The sequence below is a fragment of the Microcebus murinus genome, chromosome 22, assembly GCF_040939455.1.
Source record: "Microcebus murinus isolate Inina chromosome 22, M.murinus_Inina_mat1.0, whole genome shotgun sequence".
In the NCBI taxonomy this organism is placed as follows: Eukaryota; Metazoa; Chordata; class Mammalia; order Primates; family Cheirogaleidae; genus Microcebus; species Microcebus murinus.
Window position 1 is genome coordinate 15,474,818 of NC_134125.1, and position 21,712 is coordinate 15,496,529.

Below are 21,712 nucleotides of genomic sequence, written 5' to 3' on the forward strand. Positions count from 1 at the left end.
CTCTGAAAGTAGGTCACACAAGACCCTCATTCCAGAGTGTTCTTCTCTGTACCCAGAGGAAAGCAATGGCCTCATCTCTGAAGATACAGAAACACCAAGAAGAATCTGAACAAACCGGCCTTGCTACCTTCCCCTGGGTTTATTACCATTAGATCAAACCCGCTTTTGTCCAATCATATGTCTACACAGCTGTCTACTCTTCATCAAACCTAAGCATAAAAATACACAGTTTTTCTTGTTTGTCTCCTCATTTCTGAAGGGCCCCCATGGCATATACAACTTATGTTCAATAAATTTGTATGTTTTTCTCTTGTTAATGCATCTTTTGTTAAAGGTGTCTCAAAATCATGAACCTTGTGACGGGTGAGGAAAAGAGATTACCTTTTCTTCCCCCCCTACAAAACAGAATGTAGTGGACAGAATTTTCAATAATAAAATTTAAATTCAGAAGAAAAAAAAGATTATCTTTTGGCTCAAACTAGAGCTCAAATTGTAAAACAATAAAGTTGATTACAGGGACAGACACATAGCTCATGTCTATGTTCCCCAACATTTATTTGGTGACTTGTAGTTTATGGGTAAAAGCTCTTATTTTTGTTAACAGAATCACCAAGCCTTTGGGTGGCTGAGTAGTAAGTACTACTGGATGCCTGCTCTTTCCAAACTTAGAAAGCAATTTGTCCCCAATCCAAAATCAATTATTAATGATTGCCCTGGGTCCATGTTTCAGCTACGATTTTTGCTGTGTCCAAATCTCACCCTTTCTATTATTGACTCAATTGTTTTCTTTGCATTAGCTACCTCAGGGCTCCTTTTGTCTTGTTCTAAGGAATAGTATCTGCACAGTGAAAGCAGAGTTTGCTCATCATTATTCCTGGTACACGTTAAAGCATAACTGTGCTCATCTCTGTACCAGTCAGAACCATCTAGATGCTTTTGCTTTGTGAAACTAGTCTGATTTTTTAAAAAAAAGAATGTTTTTTTTGTTTGTTTGTTTGTTCTTTGGTAAATGCTTAAATGATTCAAAAACAAGTCATGAAAATCCAAATAACAATTATCTTTAGTGGATATGAAGGAATTTGAATGGAAAAGGCACATGGGGGATTTTTGGGTGCTAGAACATTCCGTTGTGACCCAGATGGTTGTTACATGGGTGTGTGCTTTATAATAATTCCTTAAGATGTACATTTATTTTATACATTTCTCAGTATATGGGTTATATCCCACAATAAAAAGCCTTTTAAAAAATCACATCATAATTCCATTGTGTTTTCACTCAAAGAAAATAATATAAGACATCAGTCCTGGTGAGAAAGTCCACACTTTCATTTTTCCTTTTTTTTTTTTTTTTTTTTTTTTTTTATAAAATTGTAGTTGGGGAAGTCAGGTAGGTGAGAAGCTTTATTTTATTTGGAAAATCCACTAGACTTAAGCAGATAGCAGGTAAATAGCAAAACCAAAAGAGAATGACTTAATTGGCAGGAGTTGAGTTCATATGTCGGGAAGGAGAATATATATCAATACTCTCTTACACCTTCAAAAAGCGTAGATAATAGTATCTATTTCTCCACTAACACAGAATCCTGTTGATTGTCTCACGTCTAAAGCTTAAAAACCAACAAGGATTTCAGGCACAGTCTTGCAAGCAAGACCTATATATGCTGACATCTCTAATTCACAGACGAGACATGCTTAGCTGTTTTTTTTCTTCGTACTGTACACTTCCATTGGATTACTCTCAGAGAAGGAGCAAGATTGTAGATTTTTTGGCTCTGGTTCACGCATCCTCCATGAGGACCAAGGAGACTTTTTCCAGGAAAAAAAATGCACCTGCTGTCTTCCCCCGCCAAGGCAGATAACCGAGGAGTTAGGAAACAGTATGTTTCACAAAAGTTTAGCCTACGATCATCAGAAAGCCACAGCTACTCTTGTCTTCAGCCTCTCCAACATCATCAGTGAAGTCGGAGAGAGAAAGAGAAAGAAGAGAGACAAAGGTGGGCTGGCCCCTGGCTATGGTGTTTGTCCAACTGGCAACAAAACAGCAACGAAACCCCACAGCTCACGACTGCACACCAATTCAAGAAGCACCAGAAACTCGCATTAATATTGTCACAAACCGATTAGAGCTGGTACACAAACTCAAAGTTCCCGTTGGCACTTAGAGAGACGTTGAAGGACCACTCAAATCCCAATAGTTTCCCCTAGAAAAACCCATTGGGAAATTCTTAATAAGTTTATAACAAGATGACATCTGAAATTCCCTGTAGTCTCATATTTATCCAACATACATCTGGGGGAGGGTGTGGGGGTTGGAGAAAAAAAAGAAGTGTAGCCAAGAGAAAGTGTGAACCACCCACTCCTGGGCCCTCTTGTTCCTTTCCAAGGAGTAGGCCCCAAGAGTCTTGTAAAGGCTGACCATCCGGCCTCCGGAACAGGACAGAGGTCGGGGGGAGCCGCTTGGGTTTCCCAAATCAAAAGGGGGTAAAGTAAGTGAGAAAATCTCCCGAGTTCAAACATTCCTTTAAAACCCGCAACTTTTAAATACGCGCAGTGTTTCATGGCTGCCATCTTGAAAAACATTCGTTTGCCAAAGGCGCCCTTTGATTCCCATTTGGGATGGAAACGCTTGCAGATAATCCATTGAAACAGGCCCGGCACAAAGGCCTCTTTGCAACAATCATGGTGCTTGTGAAGGACAACATTTTTGTGCGCAAAATAAAACATTTTAATGCGCTACAATCCATTACACATATAGCCCTCCATTTCCTTTCAGTAATTATTCATTAGAAAACATTTAACGTCACTGCGGATTTCACACTGGGCAGTCCACACACAAAGAACAAGAGATGGCCCATTTAGAAGGGGCTGGGGCCTTCTTTTCTAATCTGAGAAACTCCAAGGAGGTGGGGCCCTCGGGACACAACAGGCCGGCTAAATTGTGCGGTTAACGGTCAAAGCCCCCCTGCCTACTTTGACACTCATTTAAAGATGACAGGGAACAATAGAGATTTGTTCTGTGCAACCCTTTCTGGTCACGCCGTCCACATCGGCTCCGCACATGAAACTGCCCGATGTTTCATTCCACCTGCCATCTCCCTCCCGCCTCCGTCCAGTCCCTCTCCCGCGACTTCCCTCGTCCCCACTTTAACACAAAGAGACAGGTAAAGAATATCGTTAGAAAGGGTCCATTCAGCATGTCATCTTCCATAACACAATCGCCTGTCAGGTTCCCCACGAGCTACGAGGCGCTCCGATGTCTGGGTTGAGGCCAGGAATCCGGCCCCACGGTTAGGTTAGTTAGCCAGCGGGACAGCTCCTCGGCCACCTCCCGCCCTCCCGTCGTGGAAGGCCATCTCCCGGGCACAGACACTGAAAACCATCTTTAATGACAACAGCTCGAAGCATGGGCTATATCAGCAAGGGACCCCATGCCAGCTCTCGATGGGCTGCGTGTACGTTGTCTCAATGTCCACTCTGAAAAATTTTACTAAAAATGTATACCGAAAGACCCCAAAGCCTAAATTCATAGGAAAGGTTGGGGAATACTTATCTTAGAGCTATTTTTTTCAAAGCTTCTCCAGGGGGTAAAATAGTCTAACATCACAAGATCCTTCCCAAAAGTTGTGGGGGGCAGGGAAAAAATTCTTGAAAGCCTTGCCAGATTATATGAGATCTGTAATCGTATAGGAATATGTGCAGACCTCAAACACTTTTAGCATCATTTCTAGTCTCCACGCTGCACATTACACACCACTAGTGATGCTTCCAGAATGCATCGATCAGAAACCAGTGAGCAGAAAGAGGAGTCGGCTTTCACAGACTCTGAAACATGACTCACATCATGGTATTGTTATTTTTCCTACTATAATGATCCCGATGTTTGCATGTTAAACCCAATTCTGATTATTATGATGTATTACTAAAAACTGCCTCTGGCCATAGAGTCAAACAGCAAGAACATGCTAGATAAGATCAGAGGGTGATTATGTAAAAAGCAAAATTCATACTGAAGCCAGTCATGGAAGCTCAGCCAGTGGTCAAGGAAATTAAACTAAAACAGTTTTGGTATAATCCTAGATTAAGGATTAGCAAATTGCAGGCCAGATCTAGCCCACTGCCTGTTTTTGAACGGTCCTTGAGCTCAGAATAGCTTTTACATTTTTAAATGGCTGGGGGGGAAAAAAAAGAGAGAACAATACTATTTGATGGCATAAGAAAATTATATGAAATTCAAATTTCAGAGTCCCTCAATAAAGTTTTATTGGAATACAGCCACACTTATTTATGTACGTCTGTGGCTGCTCTCGTGCTACAAGCAGAGATGAGTAGTGGCCACAGGGGCTATATGCCCCACAAAGCCTAAAATATTTATCATCTGGCCCCTTGCAGAAAAACTGTGCCAATCCCTGCTCTATGTCCTGTTTACACACAGTTCTCTTTTACTTAGGAACCAGATTTCTGAATCAATGGCATTTTAAAATTGCATATACCAAGAGAAGCGAAGTGGAATTTCAAACATAACCCTTTTCAAATAAATGTTTAACGGTTTATAATACATCCCTCAAGCCTGGGGTTGGGATGCTTCTAAATTAAGATCTTTATTCCTTCCCGCAGCTCTACTTTCTCGAAGAACCTAACAATATTGAAAAATAACGTGATTTAAAACCAGAGTTGAGACCTCAGCTTTCCTGGCTCACCGTTGCTTCCCGGCTCGCCAAACGCAAACCAAAAGTTAACACTGCCAAGAGCCGGCGAGCAGGTTCTCGAATCATCTGTTCATTGGGTCTAATTCTCAGGGAAGCCCTTCAAAAGGTGCTGTCCCCAATTCTGAATCACAGTACTCAGTGGCTACTAAAATTGAAACCAAACATACATCAAGAGAGAAAGCATGGTCTGATCTTTTTATTCAAGGGATCTTCGCTAGGAAACTGACCAGGATCAAACTTGAGTGATAATAGAATTATAACATTGCAAGTTTTTACGTGTCTGATTTACTCAACACCGACAGCTCTGCAGTTGAAGGATTATCTGTTGGCGTTTTATAATCCAGCGGCAGCCTGTTAATCACCATGAATGAGTATAATTATGAATATCAGCAAACAGAGTAATGCTTCCAAATTACCTTAGGGATTAGATAGTCTCCTAGTACAAATGAGAGCAGTTCATGGAATCTTAATTGGTCCATGGGGAGTTACAGGTGGAAGGAAAAACATTTGCAGTTACATGGCTGTATTTTTCATCACAAATAGAGGATTAAGAAACATTGAATGCAAGGCCTAGTCCTCTCACACTACTTCCTCATAATAAATGTTAGGAAAAAAAAAATCTTTGGATGTTTATAGCAGTTTTAAATGGAGGATAGCTATTCTCATCACAATTTAGCCTTCCCTGAAGTCCATGGAAGTTTCTTGAAGTTGTTTACCTAACAGAATTTATAGACCAACTTGTACAAAAGAGATTTTCTTGCCATGGGGGAATCGTCCTTCCATCCTCAGCCATAGTTCCCTAGAACAAAAGATATTTCATGTTCTGGGAGCCTTGCAAACTGTCAGCAGATATAGGATATTGATAATTAAACCTATTTGGGTCAAAAAATGCAAAAATTTTCTCAGTTTTTTTTTTTTAAATCCCAGTCCAGGCCGGGCACGGTGGCTCACGCCTGTAATCCTAGCACTCTGGGAGGCAGAGGGGGGCCGGATTGCTCGAGGTCAGGAGTTCGAAACCAGCCTGAGCAAGAGCGAGACCCCGTCTCTACTATAAATAGAAAGAAATTAATTGGCCAACTAATATATATATAAAAAATTAGCCGGGCATGGTGGCGCATGCCTGTAGTCCCAGCTACTCGGGAGGCTGAGGCAGGAGGATCGCTTGAGCCCAGGAGATTGAGGTTGCTGTGAGCTAGGCTGACGCCACGGCACTCACTCTAGCCTGGACAACAAAGTGAGACTCTGTCTCAAAAAAAAAAAAAAAAAAAAAAAACAAAAAACCCAGTCCAAGTCCCTTTGGGTTAATGAGGAAATTAATGGACTTTACACACTAGACAACTTTTAACTAGGCTTTTAAATTAATTATTTACTATCGCCAAATGGGTGTTTAAGCAACACTTGGGTGAAAATGGCTGACTTGTGGCACATTTAGAAATCACTTTAACCTAAGGCTGTGGTTCTTAAACCTATAAGAAAATCTCCTGGTGACTCATAGAAAATACACAGAGGGTAGACCTGGCATCTGCACGTTTTACAGACACCCTTAGTCACTCCTATGAAGGCATCTCAGGTCCATACCTATTAATCCTCCAACTGTGGTCCATGGATGTAGTTCCAGCAGCCCCTGGGAACTTGCTGGAAATGCAAAATCTCAGAATCAGAAACTGCATTTTCACAAGATTCCCCAGGTGATCATTTTCACTTTAGTGTTTGAAAAAAACGTGTGTATAAATAAAACCCAGATCAGAGATCTAGGGAAAATTGAAAAGTTAAGGAAAATTGAATGTAAGGAGAATTGTCACTTTTCTGAGACAGTGTGAATGCAAAAAGCTCCTCTTGAAGTTGAAGACAAACCAGAGTCAGAAAACTCCATCCAATGCTGTGGGGTTGAAAAAAGGGGTTCACAGAGGAAGAAGGAAGGGACCAAGACCACTGGGAAGGGCATCTGCCGGCTCCAGGGACCAGGAACTCGGGGCTTAGTGGCTGTACAAATCGCAAGAGCAACTTTTCTTCCTTTACCCACAACTAGACCTTGTTTGAGATTTTCCAATCCTCCTTCCTCCATCCCAAATGCCAGCCATCTCAAATCTATAAAAGTACAGGCTAGATAGACACGGAAACCAAAAAGATACTGCTAGTCTTTAAGATTCCTCTTCCTAAAGAAAATTTTTTCTACTCCAGATTTTTTGCTAAAAAGCGAAATGTACAAGCTCTTTTGCTAGAAACTGGATTTGCTTCCTGGAAATATACAATCTGCAAAGGGCAGACTTCCTGGGCACTTACCCCGGCCTGATACCTGGGTATCAAGGAGTGAGATCTGTATGGCTTGTTATGGGAAGGGAGAAGGAAGAGGAAAAAAAAAGAGAGAGAGAGAGAGAGAGAGAAAGAGAAAACAAATGAGCACCCACTGGGGACAAATCTGCAAGAAATAAAGACAGATATGTACATTTTAAAAATTGGACTTTTTGTTATTTTGCTATTATACTGAATGATTTGTCTATGATAAAATAGAGAGATGAGAATGAGAAGTGTACTTATTCAATAAGTACCTATTAAAAGCCTCCCCCCCCCCATGGACACAACTCTTTAAAATAGTATTTTTTTGTCTGATTATAAAAGAATCACCCTTTCATTTTGGACACTCCGGAAAAATGCAATAAGGAGAATAAAAATGATCTATAATCCCACTGCTCAGAAATTACCATCGTTTTCTTTTTTTTTTTTTTTTTTTTTTTTTTTAGTCAAAGTCCTTGAACTTGTACATCGTTTTCATTTGGAAAATTCCTTCTGGTCCTCTCTACCCCTGTGCATGTGGGTCTGTGTAAATAATACTAGAATAACATTTTATATATGGTTTTATGTCATTTTTAAAAATAACATGATTAATCCTCACAAATTAAGAATGACCCTTATCAAATATCACATAGTATGAAATCAAACATTTCAAACATCCAATATTACAAGATTAGAAATGAAAACTCAAGCAACGGTTTATTTCCAAGTAAATTCCGTGTAGACCACAATGGTATTATTGTTTATATGTCTTTTGGCCAAGTACCCTTGATTATAGTATTGATACTAAGGACTTGAATTATTTTTCATCAATAAATGTCACCACTTAAAAATTCTATTGAATGTGACATTATGAGCAGAGCCAGGCTTTTGAGACAAGGGTTCTACCCAATAAAAGGGAAAAAAATCCTTCATCTTCCGAACCGTATTGAGGGTAACTTCGTGTTCCCCTCACTAGTGAAAAAGTCAAATTCTGACACAAAGAAAGAGAACAAAGCTCACTTGACAGAATCCTGAATATCTAGAAAACAATACAGAAGGGAAAATAGAGTTTCATGTCCTCCAGATGACAGTGATTGAAAAAAAAAAAAATACAGTAATTTGAACTCGAATCTCAGACCACCATGGAATGGCCCACATTAGATAGTGCTTGAATCGAGCAGATATCAAATGAAATAATTTCATGGCACCTGCTAAAATACTGTTGGAAATGGTTACCCTAGAATCCGTATTGTCAGATTAAGATGCAAATGATCACATTGGAAATTTGAATGATTCTAACAGATAGTGAGATGACCAGGATCACGATCATAATTATGGGAGCTTTCTTCTTCTTTTTCAAGTAAGCCAGCACCTGAACAACCAATCGGCAAATACTTTCTGAGCATCTACTTTGTGGGAGGCATTAAGGAAGGGACCCAATTCCCAGGAACTTACAGTCTTCAGAAATTGAGCACATTTACAGGAGCAATAAACAAGGCAACAGCTTTGAACTCACCCTAACTTTTTAAATGGCTTTTAAGCAGATACCAATAAAAATATGGTTAATTAGGAAGTTGCTTAAAATATTGCCATAGATTCCCATGGTGAAAATGTGTGTGATTTGGCTTTTCTTCAAGGTTTTATAATGTCAAATACTTTTTTAGTCAAAAGATAAGGTAAGATAGTGGAGGTCGATTGGAGGAAAGTGTTCACATTTCCACCTTGCATAAGTTTTCATAGTAGTAATATAAAAATATACCAGCCTGGTTTAGATTCCCCTTAGCTTTAAAAATCAGTCTTACTAAAATCAGCTGCAAAATTAAAAATGAAGGTATCACAAATAAGACCCGAGACACAGCTTTTCTAACCCGGTTATATGCTGAACTTGACATATTACCTGGGTATCACTTCACCCATCTCCTAGTAAACCTGCCTAACTAACCAAACATGAAATGAGTTTATTAAAGGCTTAATGAGGTTAATTAATTAGCACTTAAAACATTCAGGGTAAAAATACTTACTCCTGACTGTGATGGCTGTTCCATAAGTCTACAGATGTGACAAAATGGCATGGCACCATATACACACATTGTACATATGTTATTTGTATTGGTTTAGATCATGTACCCTGATTATGTAAGATGTAACCACTGAGGGCTACTAGGTAAAGGATACCTGGGACCTCTCTGTACTGTTTTTGTAACTTCTTGTGAGTCTATAGTTATTTTAAGATAAATAGTTTTTATTTCAAAATATTAAGGGGGTACAAATGGTATTGTTATATGGATACACTGTACAATGCTAACGTCAGCACTTTCTGTGTGCCTGTCACCTGGACAGTTCATTGCACTTGATATATAAGTTTTTCTCTCTCATCCTACTCCCCTCTCCCCCCTTCCTAGTCCTTTAAGTCTCTTTGTGCCTGGGTATATCCATCATTTAGCTGTCACTTCTAAGTGAGAACATGTCATATTTGTTTTTCCACTCCTGAGATAATTCACTTAGGATAAGGGACTTCGGTTCCATCCAAGTTGCTGCAAAAGACACTATTTCATTCCTTTTTATGGCTCAGTAGTACTCCACGGAAGTGGGAAAATGGCAAAAAAAAAAAAATGAAAATATGCTCAACATCACTACTCATCAGGGAAATGGAAATTATAACCACAATGAGATACAACCTTACTCTTGTCAGAATGGCCATTATTAGAAAATAATAATAAAAAAAAAACAACAGATGCTGGCATGGATGCAGAGAGAAAGGAATGCTTATACACTGTTGGTGGGACTGCAAACTAGTACAACCTCTATGGAAAACAGTATGGAGATTACTCAAAGAATGAAAAGTAGACCTCCCATTCAATCCAGCAATCCCACTACTGGGTATCTACCCAAAGGAAAAGAAATCATTTTTATCAAAAAGCCATCTGCACTCAAATGTTTATTGCAGCACAATTCACAATTGCAAAGATCTGGAATCAACCTAAGTGCATTTTGACTCTTTGATGGGATATAAAGTCACAAAAATATATTTGAACCATGGCAAAGTATGCATTTGAAACATGGTGGAAAACACCTTCTACAAACATGGAACATGGATATATGCTATGAGTCTCCTCCTCACTGACAGGGGAGCTTCCTGATTTCTGACCAAGTCCCTAAAAACCAACTACCTTGAGGAAAAGAGGCAACTGCCCAGCTGATTTGCATAAAGTGAGCTTTTGAATGAATCACCCGTGAACTAAATATGTCAATCAAAAGGCATGAAGCAAGTGCTCAGTTAACATCAGCATCATTATTTATGTTGCTTTAATTCTTCTTTTTGCTTTGTTCATCACACTCAGCTTGCTCTGAGGCGATTTCTGAATGGCTCTCTCTCTGTAATATTTCTAAGTAAGGTTTTTTTAAAAAAGCTTTGTAATTTAAAATAATGATAGACTCACAAGAAGTTGCAGAAATAATACAGAGAAATTCCATGTACCCTTCATCCAGCTTCCCCCAAAGACAACACAACTCTCATGCTAAGAAACTGACAGTGGTAATTCAGACATTATTTGGATTTCACCAGTTTTTACATGCATGTATTTCTATGTAATTATATCACATGTGTAGATTCATGTAACTACCATGGCAATCAAGACAAGAAACTGCACCCTTATTCCCAAAGACACATCATCATTCTTTATAGTCAGATGTCCCATCCACCATTTCCCTAACTCCTGACAATCAGTAATCCATTCTCCATCTCTGTAATCATGTCATTTTGAGAATGATACATTATAGAACCTGTATTTATATATAAATGGAATCATACAGTATATAACCTTTGGATGTTATCTTTTCCCCCCTACTCAGCCTAATGCCCTTGAGATCTATCTGAGTTGCTGGGTATATCAATTGTTTGCTCTTTTTTATTCTGGACTAGTACTCCCTGTAAATAACACTTTACCAAGGGGATCTGGGAATTCATGCATAAGGAAGAAGAGTTTCCTTCATTTTATTTAAAAAGGTATAATTGGCCAGGCTCGGTGGCTCACACCTGTAATCCTACCACTCTGGGAGGCCAAGGTGGGAGGATCACTCAATGTCAGGAGTTTGAAACCAGCCTGAGCAAGAGTGAGACCCCGTCTCTACTAAAAATAGAAAGAAATTAATTGGGCAACTAAAAATATATTTAAAAAATTAGCCGGGCATGGTGGCACCTGTAGTCCCAGCTACTCAGGAGGCTGAGGCAGGAGGATTGCTTAAGCCCAGGAGTTTGAGGTTGCTGTGAGCTAGGCTGACGCCATGGCACTCACTCTAGCCTGGGCAACAAAGCAAGACTCTGTCTCAAAAAATAAATAAATAAAATAAAAACGTATAACTATGTGTAGATAAATATGCATGTTTACCTCCATGTAAATTTCATAGAGCCATGACAATAAAAAATAGCACATGTGACCTTGCATGAAGACAGGCCCACCTGTCACCTTTCCTCTGCAGGACCTTTCACAAAGCAAATACTCCTGTCTACCAATCAGCTGAATTATTTTCTCTCCGTGAATCGTGCTTCCTAGAGTTAGCATTTTGGGATCCAAGGCAGCAGTGGCAAGTAAAACCAGGACCTTCCTCTGGGCCTGCAAATACGTTTTGGTCCAGGACAGTGCCATTGGGAGTTACCAGTTGCCAAGGTGATGGAACTCGGTGCTATAGAAATGGATAATTGACTGAATGGATCGATGACAAGCTGTAGCTAGAGTTTCTTCATGGTGCCCGAGGCTTCTGTGAACGGCTACTAAATTATTCTACCTCCATACAGAAATGTCTCTGCAACCTTTTCGGCTGTCTAGAGAAGGAGAAACAGTCCTTCAACACATAGTGTTTTCTAGACAACACATGAGATGGTTAGGCTGACAAAACTCAGGGAAAAATAAAATGTCCTTGCACGTCTTTCTGCTTATAATTAACTCCTGGGAAAAGGCAATAGGTTTGAAATTCAAATTCTGTCTTCCATCTCCCTAGGAGTGCTTTTCCAGGATCAACCTGACAATGACAACAGCTCAGTTTTAGCTTCTTAAAGTGATCATTACCCGGGACCATTTGGGGTTACTGCATTTATAAAGTAAACACAGGCTATCTGGGATAAAGGAGAAAATGCATTGATACGAATGATCTTAATGCACAGGGCAATTATTGCCTACAATTTCCTTCAACCTGAGGTCACCATATATTATGTAAGGTTCTGCCCGCGCTGTCTGACCCAGCAGCCGCTAGCCACATGTGGCTATTTACATTCATGAAAATTCAGTAAAATTTGAAATTCAGTTCCCCAGCCACACTGGCCACCGTTCAAGCACTTGGTAGTCACATGTGGCCTGTGGCTGCCACACTGGACAGCACTCACAGAGACCATTTTTTGTCATTGCAGAGTGTTTTACTGCATAGAGCACACTGTTTTAGACTCATCTGAAATGAACGGGAAACACTCCACACTTTGGTTCTAAATGATCACACTTCCCCCAACCAACAAAAGGGAGGCATCTACTTGATCAGCTTAAGTACAAATTTTCACCAAATAAATTCAGGTCTTATCCATGAGCCTATCGGATCTTTCTCCGGGGCTACTGGAGGCCTAGCGTTACTGTCATTTAAACGGCTCCTGGTAGCAGAGAAGTCACCTTCAAGGGTTCAAGCCACGTTACCTTGGATTCCATCGTGCATGGAGAGCGAGCAGGGCCGTTAACAACTATTCCACTTGAGCCATTCAAAACTTGCTTCCCACAGCCTGATGGTCCCGCAGCTCATGACACTCGGGGACAGGTAGGAGGCGATTCTAGCTCGCTGGGTGGAGCCGAGTTAATAATTCACGGTGGGAGGCAGAGACTGCATCTCATGGCTGCCTACCTGTGGGCACACGGGGCCATTTCGGAGCGATAAGATCTGGAAACCGGACCTTGAGATTACATTACAGCCACTGCTGATCTTTGATTAGTCACTTACGCTCCTGACCAGTCACTGACTATTCACATAAAGGCAGGATGCTCAGTGAGAACTATTTTCCATTGATAGAAAATAAAAATTCTCCCAACCTCTTAGCCTAGCTCCAAGCTCTGTGAACTCCCATTGGAATCACCTCCTGGCTCTGTTTGCAAAACTCTACAGCGTCAAACTGCAGGGAATCAAGTTGACTGGGCAACTTCACGGTTTATATCAATAATACAGAGACTCTGGTCTTCCCCAGACTTCCTTTATTTTCATTTATTTTTTTTTTTCAGATGCAAAAGGAATGCACGGGTGCTAGCTCCTCGTTAAGTGACAAGGTTGTAGACACTGGAGGTGGCTCAGTTACAACTGCCTTTACCGTGTGGCTGAGAATTCACTCCCTTCCAGGTCTGGACCTCATGGTATGTTTATACAACTATATTCTTTTGCTTTGCAAGACCCCCTACGCCTCACCCATCAAACTGTGTAAGCCACATGCCCCCAGACCTGAGCCCCTTGCTACAATAGGGTCATGGCCAAAAGCAGGGACCAAGGAGTCAGTGCTGGGTTCGTTTGTACTCCCAACGGCACTCCTTATTGGATGTAGGAACTGTGGGTGAGTGACTCACCCCTTGGGCCTCAGTTTCCTGACCTGCAAAACTCGCAAGGATTATGGTACTACTGCCCCAGGTTGTTACCAGGATTTAATACATAGAAAGCACTAGAAAGGGTACCCAACACCAGGGGAACCCACTAAATGGTAGCTCCTAATCCATTATGATCTTGCTGTGTTTCCTTCCAGACCTTTCTATGTATGGCCATGCCTGGATATGCACCCTTAACAAATACACAGAATTGCCTTAATGTGTAGGGGTGTGATCATATATCTACATTTATGTGCATATATCATGTGCTGTATAAAGTTCTGCAAATTAGTTTTTTCACTCAATGATACAGCTTGCGATTTTGTCATTTCGGTGTATACCAGGCTTTCGCTAGATCAACTAGTGTTTAAAATCTTAACATGCACATGCGCTAGAAGGAAACAGCTAACAGCTATGCAATATATCAACCCTTGATGTTTGCAATATGATACAAATTTCTGCACATTCCCTGTCTTATAAAATAATCAGTGGATCTTAGCCCTGGTGACACGGTAGAATCAAACAGGAACTGATGCCCAAGTCCCCATGGGTCAGATATCATTTATCTGGGATGATGCCTGGGCACTGGGGTTTTTATTTTTATTTTAATTTTTTTAGAGACAAGTTCTCACTCTTTCACCCAAGCTGGAGTGCAGCAGCACGATCATGGCTCACTGCAGCCTCAAACTCCTGAGCTCAAGCGATCCTCCTGCCTCAGCCTCCCTAAGTGCTAGGATTACAGGTGTGAGCCACTGGCCCAGCCATGCACTAGAGTGTTTAAAAGCTTCCCAGGGGATCCAAAAATGCAGCCAGGTCTGAGGGCCACTGCTCTAGAGAGAGTTGTAAAATAAAGAAGCAGAACAAGAAGCTACAAGAAACAAGTCTGTGACTTTCATATCCTGGACTGCCCCATGTACCAGGTAAGCGTTGAACAACTGACAACAAATAGTTATGGTTCGCAATCCGAGAGGCTGTGTTCGATTATTAAAATGGGCACTTCGGTCCTCAGGTTCTGTCACCAAATTGGCTGCCCCCAGATAGAACAAAAAGGCAGAGGCCCTTCTCTTCTGAGCTGGGACACCCATCGTCTCCTGCCCTTGGACATGAGAACTGCACATTCTCCGGCTTTCAGACTCTGAGACTTACATCAGTGACTCCCAGGTTTTGAGACCTTTGGACTTGAACTGAGCTATGCAACTGGCTTCCCGGGTGCTCCAACTTGCACACACCTTGCACTGGGACTTCCTCAGCCTCCATAATTGTGTGAGCCAATTCCTCTACTAAATCCTGTCTGTCTGTCTCTCTCTCCACATATAACCAGAGAAGCCCCTAATATAATCCCTGATTGACAAGAGCAAGGAGATGCCTATAATTCTTTGGACGCTAATTTTTAATCAGTTGATTTGCAAATAATCCTGTTTTTTATAATACGTAATACAATATATCACTGATTTGGTTACAAAGGGAAAACCAGAAATATCAATTATATTGGCAACGTTTTATCTTTTCACATGGTGATGGGTTCTTTGGTGAATCATTCACCTGATAAAGTATTTTGTATTGTGTTAAGCACTGGGGATACAGCAGTGAACAAGGAAGATAAAATGATTTTTATATAATTCTTTATATCTTTTTGTACATCTAAAATACATATTTTAATTGAAATATAATTCACATATAACATAAAATTCACTTTTTTAAATTTTATTATTGTTTTTGAGACAGAGTCTCACTCTCTTGCCCGGGCTAGAGTGCTGTGGCGTCAGCCTAGCTCACAGCAACCTCAAACTCCTGGGCTCAAGAAATCCTCCTGCCTCAGCCTCCCAAATAGCTGGGTCTACAGGCATACACCACTATGCCTGGCTACTTTTTTCTATATATTTTTAGTTGTCCAATTAATTTCTTTCTATTTTTAGTAGAGACAGGGTCTCGCTCTTGCTCAGGCTGGTTTCAAACTCTTGAGCTCAAGCGATCCTCCTGCCTTGGCCTCCCAGAGTGCTAGGATTACAGGTGTGAGCCACCACGCCTGGCCCCAAATTCACCATTTAAAGTATACAATGCAGTAGTTGTTTGGTACAGTTGTCCCTTAGTATCCATAGGGGATTGGTTTCAGGACCTCCTGAAGATACCAAAATCTGCAAATGCTCAAGTCCCTGATATAAAGTGACGTGATATTTGCACATAACTTATGCACATCCTCTGGTACACTTTAAATCATCTCTAAATTACTTACGATATCTCATACAATGTGAATGCTATGTAAATAGTTGCTTAGGGAATAATGACAAGGGTAAACGTCTGTAAGTATTCAGTGCAGACACAATTTTTTTCCCCGGAATATTTCGATCTGAGGTTGGTTGAATCCATGGATGCAGAGCCCATAGATACAGAGTATGTGCAATCACCACCATTTCCTAATTCCAGAACATTCGTATGACCTTAAAAAAGAAATCCTATATCCATTATCCACAACTTTCTGTTTTCCCCACCCCAAGTCCTGGAAACCACTAATCTACTTTCTGTCTCTATAGATTTGCCTATTACGGACATTTCTTATAAATGGAATCATATAATATGTGACTTTTTGTGACTGCCTTTCACTTAGCATGATGTTTTCAAGGTTTACCCATGTTAAAGCATGTGTCAGTACTTCATTTGTATTGTCACACAATTTCCTTTGCATGGATATACAGATATACTACATTTGTTTATCCATTCGTCAACTGAGAGACATTGAATTGTTTCTACTTTTTAAAAAAATTATCATTTGAATTTCTTTAATCCTTCCTTCTCCCCTCTTTTGTCTTCTCTCCTCTTCCCCCCTTTTTGCATTGTTGATTTTTTTCTAATTTATTTGTAAGAGCTCTTTATATCTTAAGGCAATTTGTCTTTTGTCATGTGTTGCAAAGAACCACCCCAGTTTGTTTCTTATTCTTTCACATTTAGGATTTTTCAAAATTTATTTTAATTTGTACATAGCTCGGTTTTGTTTGAAGTTTTTTCCTCAATGGTTTCTAGGTTATAATTTTGCTTCTTAAGACCTTTGTCCTTCAAGTACTCTATGAAGCCATAAGGTGCTATGAACAAACAATTCTTTTGTGGAAAAATATAAAAGATTTTGAAAGTCTTTTGTAAACCTGAGCATCATGACAGTAACGCTATTATCTCCCACAAGAAGACAAAGTTTCCTCCAATTCACTTCAAGAAATAAGGGAAGGCTATAGGGTACAAAGACTAAGAATTCTGGAATCCAACAAGCTGGGTGTGAGGTCTGTCTCCACCACCTTGTGGCTCAATGGCTTTGGGAAAATGTCTGAATTCTGCCAAGCCTCAGTTTTTATATCTGTAAAATGGGGGCAAGTGATATTCCCTTCTTCATAGGGTTGTCTCTGGATTAAATGAGGTAGATAATTAACCCATGAGCCCAGCACAATACTTGGCTCATCAGAAACCCGCTAAGTGGAAGTGGGGTGATGTCGGTTACTCCCATTTATTAAGCAACTACTACACAGGAGGCAGGAGACAGAAAAACACCCATGCAGGAGCATAAAATGCAACATGAGGGGCTGAGAAAAGAATCCAAGTAAACAGCATTCCAGGCCCAGAGAAACAAATGAGCAAAGTGCTTGCTCTCAGGATGTAAGACCCATTTGGAGCCTTCATGTGGGAGGGGATATTTGAGCTGGTCCCTGAATGATGAGGTAGGAAATGCTTTACAGGCAAAAGGAACTAAAAAATTGGCAGAAAAAAAAAATCAGCAAATGCTTAGATTTGAGTACAGAGTGCCTAGAAGCAAGTGGTTGGCTAGTCTGCTGTGGTCCTCTGTAAGGTCTTTTGAGGACAGAAAATACTTTCTTTTCTCTTGATTTCATGTTGCAAACAGCAAGGACTTCATGTGGCATGCTCCCCTTTCTTTTAGGGATAGAACTCTTCCCTAACTGTTAGCCAGGCACATGGCTGCCCAGCTAGAAACTACATTTCCCAGCCTCCCTCAGAGTCAGGAGTGACCACGTGACTCAGTTCTCACCAATGGAACACGAACAGAGTGATAAGTGCACATTCTGCATCTCTTTCCTTAAAAAGAAATTGTTTGGCCTCTACCCCCTCATTTTCCCCTTATGGGCTAGGGGCACCTGGTGGTAAGTGGCATTGACCAGGCAGAGGAGGACAGCCCTAGGAGATGACAGAGAAACAAAATGGAAGAAACCTGGGTTCCTAGATAGCCGTGTAGAACAAGGACAGGTACTGACACTGGGCTACTCACCTACCACACAACTCTCATGGGAGAAGGAAATAGCTTCTATCTTCTTTGAGGCTTTGCCTTTTGGGGTCTCTGTTTCAGTAGCTTAGCCCATACCCTAATTTACATACTAAGCAAATGCTGCCAATTCTAGATTCATATGTCAGGCCTTAGGAGATTGTTTTCTATGACCAACTTCAGTTAATTAAGATTTAAATGGGGTTGGGAAAAGCTCGAGTCTCTCACCCAGGTAAATAATAACCAAGTTGGATTGGGATTCACAATCCTTAGAGAGATCATTCACTCATTCCTTTCCTTGGCATTTATTAAATCTCATGGGCATATATCCTCTGGTTTACTAGAATGTACTACCCAGAAAGATGAATCACGAATATATGATTTAAGGAAAGGGTTAAACAAGAGAAAGGCGACATGTCTCTACTTTATATGACACGCACTGAAAGAGTTCATGGAGCAGTAGGGGAAATGGCCTGAGTCCAGCAGGCTAGATGGAGGAGGACCTTGTGGAAAAGGGGAATTTTGAACCTGGTCTTTGAGGCGGGGATGATGAAAATGAAGACGTAGGCATAGAAATCCAAGGAAACACAAAACCCAAGGGAAAAAGTACATCAGTGACTTAGAAGGATGCAAAAGGGATCAGGATATGCCACCCCAAAATATGCCACTTTGGGCCAGGCGTGGTGGCTCACGCCTGTAATCCTAGCACTCTGGGAGGCCGAGGTGGGAAGACTGCTCGAGGTCAGGAGTTCGAAACCAGCCTGAGCGAGACCCCGTCTCTACTAAGAATAGAAAGAAGTTAATTGACCAACTAAATATATATATAGAAAAAATTAGCCGGGCATGGTGGCGCATGCCTGTAGTCCCAGCTACTGAAGAGGCTGAGGCAAGAGGATTGCTTGATCCCAGGAGATTGAGGTTGCTGTGAGCTAAGCTGATGCCACGGCACTCATTTTAGCCTGGGCAACAAAGTGAGACTCTGTCTCAAAATATATATATATATATATATATATATATATATATATACACACACACACACACACACACACACACACACACACACACACATACATATGTGTGTGTGTGTGCATAGATATATGCCACTTTGGTATATTGCTTATTTTGAATGGAGGACAATTGAAAAACAGTAGATGCAAGAAGAACTCTCTGCCCCTCCCCCTTTCTGCCTAAAAGCAAGGAATAAAGTTTCCTCCTCCTCTGTACCAGGATGAACAGAGCAAACCTTATCACCAGAGATGGAGAATCAGAACCAAGATGAGTCTGCACAAATGAAGCTTACTAAAATTATACTTATCTTCCATTCATTTCCCCCATATCCATAATTTAATCACCCTTTATTAGAATAAAATAGTATATAAGCTCCCAAGTTTAACCACCACTTTGGGTTTTCACTTCTTTTGTCTGAAGCCCTAATGCATCAATCAAAACTGTATGCCTTCTCTCCTGTTAATCTTTTGTCAGTTTAATTTGCAGGCCCCAATAACAGAACTTAAGAGAATAGAGGAAAGCTTTTTCCTCCCCTTCATACAATAAATGGAATGCTTAGCTGAACTGGGCAGTCATATTGGAAAATACAAGAGATGAGACTCAAAACATTTGGGACATTTGATGGAAGAATTTGAACGTGAGACTGAGTATAGAAGAATATTGTTTATCTGGGACCCTAAATGCCAGAAGCTTCCAAGCAATAAGAGTATTATAAAGGGAATTTTAAGTGATCATTGTTTTAAATATCATGTCATTGCTGAAACTGAAGGATGATTTCATAGTTGGTGTGCGGTGACGATACGACCTACTAAACATGAGATGGCCAGCTAGGGAGGTCACAGAAACTCAATCCCTGTGACACAGACATGGCTTGGGGGATCTTAAAAGACTTCCACAATGAGTTCACAGCTGCCTGTCATCCTCATACACATTGTGCCTTCCCTTATTTGTTCATATGTTTTGGTGGGTCACAGCACTGAATTGTATCAGTGCCAATGGTACTACACACAAAATAGGTTTTCCTCTTCTGATCATTAAGCTGTTCTTAGAGAGAGAGAGAGAAAAAGAAGAAGAATCTAAACTCCAGAAATACTGTTAACCAGCAACAGAATAATAACCTACTGTGTTTAAATATGATGTGGCATTTATAATGCTTAGCAGTTAGCATTCCATTGTAAATGTTCTGGCATAGGTTACAGAAACCCACAGACTAGCGGAAGCAAAGGGACATTATTTATTATCAACACAAAGGCATGTGTGATGGGCTCCAACAGTAGATTCAAGATAAACCGGACAGGAGCTAGCAAGGTCTCAGCAGGCAGGATGGGCATTTTTTTCTTTTTTCTTTTTTTTTTTTTAAGAGATGGGGTATTACTATGTTTCCCAGGCTGGTCTCAAACTCTTGACCTCCAGCAATCCTCCCATTTCAGCCTCCCAAGTAGCTGGGATTCCATGTACATAGTCAGAATAGGCATTCTTGCAGCTCCTCGCTGGCACTACAGTCTCTTGTTTCTGCTTCTTGCTTCACACCCCTTTCACGATCTCTCTGCAGTGCAGACTGGCTTTTTCCAAGCACATTCTAGAAGGCGCTGCTGCTATCTTGCACCCGGCAACCAACAGAGACTGACTGGCTACACTGAGTCCCAAGGCCGCACTGTGAGAGGAAGAATCAGATTGGCCCGGCTGTGGTCACATGGCCACCCACCGTCCAATCAGCCACGGGCCAGGAGTGCAGGCGGAAGACGACAGTCCCGGAAGCTGTTCTCCCCACTTCCTGCAGGTGGGGAGGGCAGCTTGCAGAGAGGGGCCTGGAAAGGTGGCTGCTCGGAGTCCCAAAAAAGGTGCTGGGTGTTACTCATGCTGCGCTGTAACACCTTCCGTTCTGTGAATTTCTGTAGTTTATTGGAATCTCACTTACTCCCCCACCCGAATCGCAGACTTCCTCTGAACAAGAATATGGACTCACTGTTTGTTTTTACTCCTACTCGACACCTTCCAGCGGTCAAGGGAGGCCTGGGCCGCTCGCGTTTTGACATTTCGGGTCGTGCAAAGCACGAAGCAATGCCCAAAGCAGGAGCATCATCGTATCTCCTCTGCCACAGACAACATAACATGGGGGTGGGAGACTTTGCCTCTTGCAACTGACAATCTTTTTGTTTTTGGTTATTAATGATATTTTACTGGTGACAAAAGACCTTTAAAACAAACAGACCAAGAATCGGAAGTTACGTTGCCTTGTGCAGATGCTCCTGGGTTTATAAGACTGAGTGACCGTCGCTGAAGGTGGAGGACACAGCGAACCGCAGAGGCAAAGCGTCCCGACCCGATGGGCGGGCGGGCGGGCGGGCACAGGGTCACAGGGGAAAGCCCCCACATCTGTGCCTCTAGATGGCTACTAAAAGAGGAGGAAACCGAAAGCCCTACGGCAGTGGCAATACATAAGTCTTTGCTGGGAGGAAGGTGGCCTGTGCGTCCCCACCTGCCCCGTGTAGAAGCTGGAATCTGGGGGCTTTGGGACGGGGAGACTGGGAGGTGGGTCACTAGGGATGGACACCCCAACCCGCGGTGTGCAAGGATCTGGGGCGACTCTCATGAGTAAAGAGCAGATCCAGGCAGAGGTCTCCTCTGCCAACCAACGGCCCAACTGACAGTCTTAATGAACCCAAATGGAGTTCCAGAGGATACAGTAGCAGGGGTTGGAAGGGAGGCAAGGTGGCAAGATGGACTGAGGAGTGAGGAAGAAGGAATGGGCAAGATAGAGAAGGGTCTAGGTAACTGGAGGAGGGTTTCTTTGGGGCTTGGGATGGACAAAGAGAAGTCAAAATAAAAGACATGAGACAACATCAAGAGAGAGTGAAATGGAG

General features: G+C 41.5%; 1 protein-coding gene across 1 annotated transcript in view; it reads right to left on the reverse strand.

Annotated features, from left to right (window-relative positions):
* The window catches only part of MYO1H (myosin IH), an 87,965-nt gene extending 66,741 nt beyond the window's left edge, over positions 1 to 21,224 (reverse strand). Inside the window, exons 1-2 of the mRNA XM_075996815.1 lie at positions 21,150 to 21,224; positions 20,554 to 20,622 (exon numbers count right to left, since the gene is read on the reverse strand). Of these exons, the coding sequence (XP_075852930.1) occupies positions 20,554 to 20,622; positions 21,150 to 21,224 (144 nt within the window). The remainder of the gene's footprint in view (positions 1 to 20,553; positions 20,623 to 21,149) is intronic.
* Between the last annotated feature and the right edge of the window lie 488 nt (positions 21,225 to 21,712).